Source organism: Metopolophium dirhodum, chromosome 5 (genome assembly GCF_019925205.1).
Source record: "Metopolophium dirhodum isolate CAU chromosome 5, ASM1992520v1, whole genome shotgun sequence".
Taxonomy (NCBI): domain Eukaryota; kingdom Metazoa; phylum Arthropoda; class Insecta; order Hemiptera; family Aphididae; genus Metopolophium; species Metopolophium dirhodum.
In genome coordinates this window covers 11,166,911-11,178,769 of record NC_083564.1, presented here as the reverse complement: position 1 = coordinate 11,178,769, position 11,859 = coordinate 11,166,911, and the positions used below count along the sequence as shown (strand labels likewise).

Below are 11,859 nucleotides of genomic sequence, written 5' to 3'. Positions count from 1 at the left end.
CTATGTCATTATAGGACCATCAAGAACAGGTTTATCCACAAATTTCACGGACAAATCTTGAGATGTACCTTCAAGTTCTAATATCACTAGTGTATTAGCATAAGGTGATGGTTTTAAAAAAGGAGCTGGCACATAAAGTGTAACTTGAGGTCCACCAAGTGGCCAATACCGACCAAGGTTTACATTGTTTAAAAACACTACACCCTGTAAATATCAAATATTATTTTTTAAATTGTAAATATGTGGATAAAAGTCGACTTAACAGTATTAACTTGTAAGAACACACCTTTGTCCAGCCTGAAGTGTCCAAATAAGTGTCTAAACATTTTGTATAGTTAACTGTTAATGTAAACTGTGTTTTATAAAATGCTGGTAATTTAACACTGTTGACGTTTTCAACTGATTTGATTGAAGAAATCCATGATGTACCATTCAAAGGATATGCAGTCATTTTCCAAGGGCTTAATATTTTATTTCCGAGAATCACTTGATCAAAAATTCCCTAGAAAATATAATTAGTATTATTTTACATACAATATTTTAATTCAGTAATTATACTCAGTTGGTAGTTAAAATAAATATAATACAATCTAATTCAGTGATTGTAAATATTACCACTTTTGTTTCTAAAAAGGTAATGTAACCACTCGCCAGTCTGTACACAATTTATCAAATATTAACTTCTATGGTAACTGGTGTAATGATATGCTCACACACCCTTATAATAAACTAAAATTTTACAGAATAATAAACAACGGCCAGACTGTCGCTTGTAGAAATCGGTCGCATCAAATAAAACCATTGACAACGACAACTAATAATTCGACACGCACTCATAACAATATTACGTAGGATGTGTGTGACCTTATTTTATGCTGACGCCAAAGAATAATCTAGTTCCCAGGCCCACAATAAGTTAGTGACAAAGCCACCCTCCACTCTCTGGTCAGCATCCTCGCGTCCGTCCCTTAAACCAGTGCATGAGCACCAACCACCAAAGTAACAACCTCTCAAGTATCAAAACCGATTTCAACGAGCGACAACTGGACTTCTTATGCAAGCAATAATCAGTGCGTTCGTTAATTCAATTTGTGTATTTGAAGTAGTACTTTATCTTATCTAAAACCTAAAACTCTTACAATATCGTCTACGAACAACTGCGAATCAGGTAAGGCATTTGATATAATATTTTATGTGGATTGCAGTCAATACGTTCTATGTGCTTTTTTCCATAAAATCATATTGTACGGTGTATTTGATATAATTCTCGAATACACGATCTCGAGAGCCCTCCGAACACCTGGAGGAAGGTAATAGCGTAATTATACTATTCTAACTTTTACTATTTTAATATAACTATCGACAGGAGTCGTATTTATAATTATTTATATTTTATCTAATTTTACGTTATTACACTGGAAAGCATTATATTATACTATAATACTATAGTATACTATTATAAATTATACTATTTCAGTCTCAGACCATGAATAAAATAATTTATTGTCAGCTATTATTACCTTCCTATCTTCAATTAAGTCTCCAAAATTCATCCTTCCCTGATTCTCAATTAAAATGCTTAGGTTTTGAACAGTACGGTTAATGTTTAAGCTTATTGTAGTATTAGCTTTCAACCGATTCATAGTACCCACTTGTACCTAAAAAAAAATTTGAACACTCATGTTTCTAAAACTATAACTGCAATGTAACTCTACTTGATCCAGGTAAATGATTGCTCGATCTCTAACCGTGTTCACAGTTAGGTTTACTGGATTTTCAACATTTTTTTGATCATCTGTTAATGTTGTTTCATACATTACAAAACCAGTGTTAATATCTAAGTCCTCAAACGGTAAAGGAACATCACTGATCACTGGTTTAATACGTTGAGCAACCTTTTCAAATATGCTAACCAAAGGTCTTAAATAGAATTTTCCATAGGCACCTTTGGGTGCGGGATTTGGTGATATCTCGTTTGTCACAGCATATTTCTTAAAAATAATTAATTAATAAACTGTATATGTATATTGGATAGTTAACTGTTATTAAAACTCACGGCTTCTTCAAGTGTCTGTTTAATTTTGAAATACTTTTCTGTAGGGTCTACAGCTTCATCCAATGGAGCATTATAATCGTATGAGGTCAACTGTGGTAAGTATCCAATACTTTCTTTGGTGTCATTTGTATTCGCTCCCGATGTGAATCCAAAATTTGTACCGAAAATTTTAAACGAAGCATTAATTGCCAACATTACTTTCATTTGTTTTACAACATCGATGGGGTTGACTATAGATACTGATTCTTGCCAATGAGTTAACCAACCGGGATAGAACTCTGAGTTCACTAGTGGACCTCCTTTTTGAACCTTTCTCATGAAGTCAAAACATTGAGAAGCTAAAACAAACATATAAAAATATACTATAATTCAAATCTGCAATAAATTTAATATTTATTAATTCAATTTTATAAATTGGCACGTCTTTCAGTGTTTTGATGATATTTTTAAATTTTTTCACACACCAAATAATCTACTTTGACTTTTTGTAATACTAACCGTTTAATGAAATTCCAAAATCTACAGTTGCGTATACTTCTGGAATAACGCCACAGTCAAAGTATGACTGACCACATCCATCAATTGTAAAAATCGCAGCCTTATTTTCTATATAACTCCTAAATAAATCACGTATCCATAATTTATACCCAGAATCGAAGGCATAAAAACTTCCATACTCATTTTCTACCTAATGAAATTTATATATATTTTTTTCATCCTTGATTGACAATAGAACATTAAAGATATCTACCAGGCAATCAGAAAAAAATTCCCAAAATATTAAAAAAATAATTTCTGAAAAAATTTCTAACGCTGTATAAGAACAAATAAATGTGGAATTGTGAAAATACAAAAACAAAAATGATTATATATACTTACTCGTTATTAGTTATTACTTGTTAAATTCCTGTTCGGTTTTTAATGTAGTATTAAAATATAATTTTGATCTGCAACATCATATTATGATTCAAGTTATTAACTTTGCTTATTAAAACTGCTTAGTACTGCTTACTTTCAACTTTTATCACTATTTTGTTACTAAGTCAATAACGTTCCGAAAAGTGCAAAAACTAGGATTTACCACATTGTGACTAAAGTGATGAGTACTGACTGTTTTAAAACACTAATACCTTAAATATATCTTTAACATTAATTTAAATATCACAGTTGGATTAATTTAATTATACCTTTACGGAACCAGTCCCGGATTTTCAAATTTTCCTCAATTCTATAAAATTTGAAAATGATTACAAAGTTCAAACTAAAATGTCCCGAAACTTAAACAGAAAAAACTATTCAAAATATTTAGTTCATTAAAGAATGATTATTCATGGGGCACCAAATTATCAATTTTCAAGTCAATACAAAATATTCAACTAAAGTTACAGTACTAAAAATGTTTAAAAAATTCGGCTAGAGTTAAAATTATAAAAAAAAATTGAAGGAAGGTGTTGGCGCCCACCGGCAAATGCATTTTAGAATACAAAAAAAAATTTATATAAATTATATTGTTGGATTACACATTACAAACATCAAACTAAAATCTCCAAAATCTTAAACAGAAAAAACTATTCAAAATATTTAGTTCATTAAAGAATTATTCAAAGGGTACCAGATTGTTAATGTTTAAAAAATTTGGCTAGAGTTAAAATCATAAAAAAAAAATTGAAGGAGGTGTTGGCGCCCGCAGGCAAATTGATTTTAGAAAACAAAAATAAAAGTTTGGAAAAAATTTGACAGTAGAAACACACATTACGAAGTTCAAACTAAAATGCCCCGAAACTTAAACAGAAAAAACTATTCAAAATATTTAGTTCATTAAAGAATGATTATTCATGGGGCACCAAATTATCAATTTTCAAGTCAATACAAATTATTCAACTAGAGTTACAGTACTAAAAAAAAAAAATTGAAGAGAGGTGTTGGCGCTGTAGTAAACCCAAAAGCCATTATACTATTTTAAATAAAATAAGTAAAATAATAAATTATACATAGTATAATTTATGAGTAGAAACGTAGGTATTAATATAATCCTAAATAACATAATCCTAAAGGGCTAAGTAGATTGCGCACATCTGTTGGTCACTATGTAGCGTACTGTAAAAGAGGGCCTAACAATTGGGAATTATTTGATGACACTATCAAAAAGTCAAAAGCAGTCAATCAAAATACAGTTGTATTGTGTGAGCTTCTGATTTATACAGTATAATAAAATAAATTATCAAAGCATTTGTATACCATAAAATGTACAAATAAAACATTTTGATTAACTGAATTCAAATTGTATAGGTACTACATTAAAATAACTTGACAATAAATTGTTATCTATTTAAAAAAATTCCAACCTCCAAGTGTAACCAATTTTAAAAAATAAAATTTAATAAGATTGTTTACGAAATTTCTATTAAACGTTTAAAAAACTCTGTGTAAAGTTCTAATAAATACTTAAATATAATACTGCAGAAGTGTAATGAGTGGGGAATAAAATACTTCATACCTGTACTTATACAATAGGTGCCTATACCAATGGAGGTAGGAGGTATTTTATGATTCAACCAGCTTCAGCTGCCTGAGAAGAGGCCGAAAACTTATTAAGTTGGGATAATAAAGCAAAATTATATGTTGATTTTGATTCAACGTGGATGCGTCTGAGTAAAACTTAAGTTAAATTAATTAAAATATCAAATGGGGAACTTTATTTCAAAATTTTCTTAACCAGAAATTACGTTTCGAAAACCTTTAATTTAAAAATATAAACTTGGCGCAACTCGAATTTAACTTTGTACACAGTTTTGTATTATTACCAAAATTAAAATCTTAGATTTAAAAAGAAAAATTTTTACGAATTCTCAACTCAAAATAATTTGCTAACTTTCGTGATTTTTGAACTTTAAATGCTTATAAAAAAAACGCGCGAAATAGTCGAACGTGGTTTGTTCGCGAACCAGACACGTGCGAATTTCCGGGTATATCGTGCAAATTCGTGCTAATCACGTGCTACATTTTGGTATATCGAGTTTGTTATTATTTTTAATTTTTCACGTTGGGTGGTGCTGGTGAGACGTCTCTCCAGCACCGCACATCATTTTTTGTCATAGAGTTGTATACTTTGTCATGCAAATTTTGGCGATAGTCATGCAAATTCATGCTAATTACATGCTAATTTCCTGTAAAAAAAAATTGTAAAATTTTTGAATGGGTGGTGCTGGAGAGACGTTCGTCTTAAATATTCTGGGGGGCTACAGCACACCTAACAAAACTATTAATTTAAAATAACCTATAAACGCCTTATATCTAAATAAATAAGGAATATTTTTTGGAGGGGTCTGAATCGTAGTTGGGGGGTGGGGGCTATAGCCCCCCTCTCCCCTCCCCTGTAGTTTTGCCACTATACATGGGCCCTATATATTTGGTCGCACACCCACCAATATGTACCAAGTTGCGGCACTGTAGTTAACTATAAAAAGTTAAGTTACAACAATAAACATTTAAACTGAATAAGTTAATAAGTTAAAAACAAAAATAATTAACAAGTTAATGTAGGGTTACCAACTTACCATTAGTATTCTTTTAAAAGTACATGTACTCTTATGAGCTCTTAAAATTTTTGTACTCTCACTTTTTTTATATTGGCAACAATGTACTCTTTTTTTCTATTTCTATTTAATTCCGAAAATACCAAAATGCCACAAGTCGTAATAAATTTATAAGCTAATCTAATAAAGTAATAACATAAATATAAATTTAATCGGCACGGACGTTATCGATGTTATCGACGTTTTTCTCAGAAATGTCTGCGGTATTACGGTATATATAATATATGTCACATGTATGAATGTATGATCGATGTTTGAAAATTGGAATTAGTCTGTGTTAGTATTTGCTACTAGTACTATAGTTACAACCATATAGTTTAGTTCGTTAATTTCGTAAATTGTGTTCATCAAAAATGTCTCGCCGAAAATGTAAATTTAATGATAAATTAATAGAAGAATACCAAATGTTTAAAAAACAGAAAATGAACACGAGGCTTTTTGTAAAATTTGTTGTTTAATTGTTTCATTGGCCAATAAAGGCAAAGCTGATTTAATACAACATTTGTCTTCGTCTAAACATTCAAAAAATATTCAATTATGCATTTCTGTATTAAGTATTCATACATTGTTTAGTATATAAAATGTCTTGTTAATTAAATAAATATGTAATCAGAGTTTTTATATTATGTACTCTTTTCTAAAAGACACAATGTGGTAACCCTAAGTTAATGCCCACCTTTGCTTGTTAGGTATTTACTTTAGGTTTACCATTAGGTTTTTTGATACTACATATTATTATCTAATTATCTATTTATCTGGCTGTAGTCAGTTTTATGACTGTATAATGCAAATTTAAGTCACCATATCACTATTATTAAAAATAGACGGTTAAAGCCTTTATATACTATTGTTTAATGGAGGAGGGGAGTTCACTTAGACTCTAAGTCTTATTTGTATAAATCATGGCGCCTATGATTGTACCTATATTACAGTACTGCCTACTCTGGCTACTCTATAATATCAAGTTTCTAATATTATATAATCATAATATATTGTTTCTATTGTTTATAGTTATAAATAATAATATAGGTCTCTAAATATATAGAAATTCATTAATTATAATTTATCTTACTTAAATCCATATGAGTTTTTCAGTTTTTGTTTTATGTTCAAAAACACATATAATGGATCATGGTACCTATATGGATGATGGATGGAAAGCACATCCGAGATCGCAATTATTGTTATCAACTCAATGGTGTTGGGTCATAGACATAGGCGCCAAGATTTAAAATAACCTATGGTCATAGGCATAGGCACAACTAGGGATATTTTTCTTGGAGGGGGGCTAAAATTGTGTCAGCACTCAGCAGCAGTGAAGTACAAACCCTGATAATTCACCTATAATATTTTAAACCAAATTAAGTAAAATATGACTGAAAAACTGGGAGGGGCTTATCCCCCTAACCCCCCTAATTGTCATAGGTCCATTGTTTGAGTAACAAATAACTTTTTAACTCTCGTAAATCACGTGAATTTCAATAACATAATTATTTTCTTAATATTCATTTTTGAAAACGAGTGAACAAATTCATACGAGTCACGTACTAAATTATGGATCCGAAAAAAACACCCTGACATCATGGTGGGGGGGGGAGTATCTCCAGGAAATCCCCAGTTTTTTGTTTGTGGTGCGAAAACTAAATGCGTATAAAATTGAAAAATAGTCATTTAAATTCATATTAATTGCATACTAAATATTAGCAAAAAAAAATTATGTAAATTGTATGTGAAGACGCTAGGAGAACGTACGTCAAACGACAGCGCGCACGATAAGTCCCGTTCGAGTCGGACACGTATCACCTCCTATATTATGTATAATTGCAGTCAGTGGCGTAGCCGGGGGGTTTTGGGAGTTTACCCCCGACAACATTGCCTTTTGTTACACTAATAATTTATTGTATTATTTATATACGAAAACTGTAAAAAAAACTTAGTTTAATTTATACTTCAACCCCCCGTCCCCCCTTCATAACCCTGATAACGCCACACATTGCTATGATAATTGCAATTATAATAATATTATATTGACTGGAATATATTATATCCATGAACATAGTTGTATCCATGTCTTCCATGAAGATTGAAGACTAGATTCATGAACTAAGAAGATTCTTCTTAGTTCATGACTAGAATAGATCAATAGGTGATTGTATCCTTGAATCTTGATCAATATTCGATACCTGGTAATTTTCGTCGATGATAAGTGATAACTGATAAGGGGGGTCGCGTAGTAGCGTTCTAGCTTCCATGAACATAAAATATTGTAAATATTGTAATACACGAATGCACGGTAAGTCGCCAAGTCGGTAACAAACGTAGAAGTCTTAGAACATACATACGTAATATAAAGTTACCGCGCTTACTTCAATATTACACGTTATCCGTCTTACGTTGGTCGTCGTCGTTCTTAGCTGACCGTTCGACGATAATACAATTAAATAACATTAATATTATTATTATGGTTTTTCGAACGCCGATCGCATCGTCTGGCCCGCATAGGCGGAATCACCGTGAGCAGCTGTAATGACATTTCAAGAACAGGTCGTCCCGCCTCCGTCGAACAACGATACATCGACGATCGGCTGTCTGCACGGTCTGTCCACGTTCGCCAAGCTCTACACGCTCACCGTACTCGACGACTGTTTCTCGGTGTCGGACCTGCGCGCGGTGGTTGTTCGGGCCCTGTGCGACACACTGCACTTTGTCAGCTTCGACCGATTCCAGGTCGACATATTCAACTCGCTAGTGCTGTTCGAGTGTCTGCTGCTCGTCCTGTTGATATTCGTTTGGGGCAAGTACAGCGGAGACATCTACGAGCGTTTCCTGTCCACCGGTTGGTAACAGATCATTTCTGGAATATTCGGCTGGTCGAATTCTTCGATCGGTCTGACTGTCCAGGTAGTAGTTACTCATCAAACGTCGTGTTAATTTTCCAGACACGGTAGTCGATGAACTAAGGGAGGACGTGTCTCAGTTGAAGTTACCCAAATCATACACCCCGCGCATATAATGAGCGACAAATTGAAAAAATTTTTCCAAAAAAAAAAGGCTGACGTGAAGTTCAAAAGAGCGGGGCCCGGTCACCGTTTGAATGAAGGCGCCACCACAGCCAAGACTGTAGCTAAACCGGGCGAGACGTCTCGCGCCTGTAGAGTCGAACCTACTGATGAAGCCAAACAGGCTGCGGCCGCAGCCTTGGCCCGGTTTGAGAGTAAAAAGACCACCACTGGCCCTCTTAACATGTGAGTAAAATATCATACCGTAATAGGCAAGCTATTATAAGAATAATGTTTAATATATGTTGCAAGCGGGTACAATTTTGGTTTTCAGTTCGTTGGCTGCCATCAAGTCAAGAGCTCGAAAAGAAATGGAAGCCGAGAGAAAAAATGTGGATCAAAACATAGATACATTTACATATTCAGAAGAAGAAAATACGAGCGCTGAAGTCCCTAGCCAATTAGCTACTAGTGGTATTTTTTTCCAATGTCCGATGATAGGCGAGTTTTTATTTTATATTTATTAAATTTACTGGAGTAGTAGAAAAAATGTTTTAATAAAATCAATTGCATTTAGGCCTGGAAGTTTTGCCACAAGAAGAATGGCATGTAAAAATAGAAGAATTTATTAAGGAACAAATGAAAGATGATCCTATACTACAATCAATTCTACTAATCCAAAACTGCAATCACAATAGAACCAAGGTAAAATAAAATCTTCAAACTAATACTGTAGAATTAATTAAACTATTTTATTAATAATAATAATAATTTTCTGTTGGAAAGGTTGAAGAGTGCATTAAGTTGCTAGTAACATATGCAGAAAATATCATTAGAAATAAAGATGAAGAAAAATATCGGAAAGTCAGATTAACGAATAAAACATTTGTGGAAAAAGTGTTACCTATTAAGGGAGCAATTGAGTTCTTAGAATCTATTGGATTTGTTAGAAAAAGACTTATGTACCAAGAACAAGAAGAAGATTTTTTAGTTTTCCCAGAAGAATGTTTATGTAATTTAGCCTCAGTGCAGAGCACTGTGGACGACTTGCAGTCTGCAGAACGTATTCAATTGGTGTTGGATAGAAATGCTCAGGTTCTTTTACCGTCACAGGCATCAAAACAAGTGTCACTACCCCCAGAGTTTTTCATAGTCTCTACTGCTGAAATAAAAGCAGAACATCAAAAAAGGTAAATAAATATAATAAATAATTAATGACACAAACTATTTCTTCAATTTATTAAAAAAAAAAAAAAACAGCTTCAACATGGAAAAAACCAAGGCTAGGCATTAACAAGTTAAAGTTAAGTTACTAAATTTCTTTCTTAATTGACGTGAAATTAACGAGTTCATTTTTCATTTTAAGAAGTAAGTTAAGTTAATTTATTTTGTTTTTAATTTTATAATATTTCACTATTTCAGTGTATTTTGTTTTCATGTCAAAAAATATGTATCGTAAATTGTTTAAAGTTAAAAATGTATATCATTTGAATCTAACTTATATGGAAATACTGTATGAAGTATTAACACTATATCTTATAATTTAGTTTTGGGTTGGAAAAAAATTAAGTACGCTAGCGTTGTATAAACAAATTAACTTTTTTTTAACTTAATAAAAACTAAAAAGTTAACAAAAAGTGTGTATTAGCTTCTAACTTAACTGAGTTAACCTATAGTTAAATTAACTTTTAACTTTCAACTTTTTGTTATTGATGCATATTAACTTAACTTAACTGAGTTAAAAAAAATCATTAACTTGCCCAGCCTTGGAAAAAACTATTCCCTATTTACTGTGAACATTTTGTAAAGCTTACTGCTGAGAGCCTGAGAATACTGTCTCAGTAAGTTCCCTTCCAAACCATTTTTATTTATAAATTACGGGTAATGTTGGCACGTGGCGCAAGTCCTCTTAATAAATAAACAAGTACTTTTCTTCAAATGAAAAATCATCATAATATACGCGAATTTTAAATTGTACAATTTACTTGTTTATTTTATTTTAGAACTGAAAGATTGGAGAGTGAAATGATTCTGAAAACTAAAAACATGCGTATGAAGGAACAAAATAGATACAAATCAAATTACAAGTACTGTTTGATTCGAGTGAAGTTTCCAGACTGTTTGATTTTACAGGTAAACTTGCATTGAAAATAATCAATTTTAATTGTAATTTATATAATGTTTTGATTTATTCAATCAGGGAACATTCAGTGTCAATGAACATTTGTCTGACGTACTGGAATTTGTTAAAGAAAGCGTATTTGACGAAGAGCGTCCATTCAAGCTAATACTGTCCAGTGGAAGTACATTTGGTAACGAGCACGAAAACATGACCTTAAGTGAATTGAACTTAGTGCCTACCACGGTTTTACTCTTCACAAACGATCCACCTGAAAACAATGAAGAACATCCATATTTAAAAGACGAGCTAATGGCATTGGTTCAGTAAACACTAAAAACATTTATTTTTTTTTCTAATCAATTGTGATAAATTTCAATAACCAATTTAATTGTGTATTGTTTAACTTATACTTGGGTACAATCAATGAATATATTTAATTAGTTTCTTTTTGACTTTATTAATAAAATGATATAATTTATTTCATACTTTGTGATACCTAAATAAAATAAATTATACATTACTAAAAATTTAACATTACTTTTCTGTTAATTTCTTTATAGTGCTTCATTTATACCAGCCACATATCCTTAAAACACTGCATAGAAATTATTATTGTTATTTTGGTAAGGTAAACATATTTCTAAATTTCATATTATATTAAAATTTTATTTGAAAAATAAGTATTATGTATATGTAAATTAAAATTTATTTTCAAAATGTACTCTGCAATTATTAAAACTTATTATTGTAATATTGTGTATTATTATGGTAAAATAAATTAACAATTTATGAAAATTATCAATTATTTTTTTTCATCTATAAATAATTCTTGCATGGGTTTGATGAATATAAAAATAAACAATACTTCTTATACCTAATATGTAGTATGCTACCTACCTTAAAAAGCTTTTTACCTACCAAAAAAGTTTACAGGTGTTTACCATTTTTAAATACTGATTAATAACTATTTATCTAACTTAAATGTATTTAATGTATTGCTGATGATCATCATTGTCGAGTATTTTAATACGTTATATATTGACATATTATTCTGCGTAACATATTTGTTATGCTTTGTTTAGGTTA

The 11,859-nt window shown here is 31.3% G+C and overlaps 2 protein-coding genes across 3 annotated transcripts; one reads left to right on the top strand and one right to left on the bottom strand.

The window, feature by feature from the left end:
* LOC132944817 (beta-galactosidase-like) lies at nt 1–7,904 on the bottom strand. Its single transcript, XM_061014332.1, has 7 exons — nt 7,836–7,904; nt 2,555–2,744; nt 2,057–2,394; nt 1,716–1,991; nt 1,521–1,658; nt 287–502; nt 1–204 (listed from the first exon to the last, which is right to left on the bottom strand). Exons 1-7 carry the CDS (start codon nt 7,902–7,904, stop codon nt 1–3), a joined length of 1,431 nt encoding a protein of 476 aa, XP_060870315.1.
* Nucleotides 7,905–8,347: 443 nt separating this feature from the next.
* On the top strand, nt 8,348–11,568 carry LOC132945301 (UBX domain-containing protein 6). 2 transcript variants are annotated; one of them, XM_061015003.1, is made up of 7 exons: nt 8,348–8,488; nt 8,592–8,897; nt 8,986–9,152; nt 9,229–9,356; nt 9,438–9,841; nt 10,655–10,784; nt 10,852–11,568. In XM_061015003.1, the coding sequence occupies exons 2-7, from the start codon at nt 8,665–8,667 to the stop codon at nt 11,098–11,100; spliced, it is 1,311 nt and encodes a 436-aa protein (XP_060870986.1). In that variant the 5' UTR covers nt 8,348–8,488; nt 8,592–8,664; the 3' UTR covers nt 11,101–11,568. The 2 variants fall into 2 exon arrangements, with proteins under 2 accessions (XP_060870986.1, XP_060870987.1); XM_061015004.1 differs by lacking the exon at nt 8,348–8,488 and having other exon boundaries at nt 8,670–8,897; nt 8,964–9,152.
* Nucleotides 11,569–11,859: the final 291 nt, after the last annotated feature.

Coding starts and splice junctions, on each gene's coding strand:
- LOC132944817 (XM_061014332.1), bottom strand. CDS start 7,904: ATGGAAGCTAGAACGCTACTACGCGACCCCCCTTATCAGTTATCACTT. Junction 2,745..7,835: donor TCATCGACGAAAATTACCAG/GTATCGAATATT, acceptor AAATTTCATTAG/GTAGAAAATGAGTATGGAAG. Junction 205..286: donor ACACTTCAGGCTGGACAAAG/GTGTGTTCTTAC, acceptor TGATATTTACAG/GGTGTAGTGTTTTTAAACAA.
- LOC132945301 (XM_061015003.1), top strand. CDS start 8,665: ATGAGCGACAAATTGAAAAAATTTTTCCAAAAAAAAAAGGCTGACGTG. Junction 8,898..8,985: donor ACCACTGGCCCTCTTAACAT/GTGAGTAAAATA, acceptor TTTGGTTTTCAG/TTCGTTGGCTGCCATCAAGT. Junction 9,842..10,654: donor AAAGCAGAACATCAAAAAAG/GTAAATAAATAT, acceptor ATTTTATTTTAG/AACTGAAAGATTGGAGAGTG.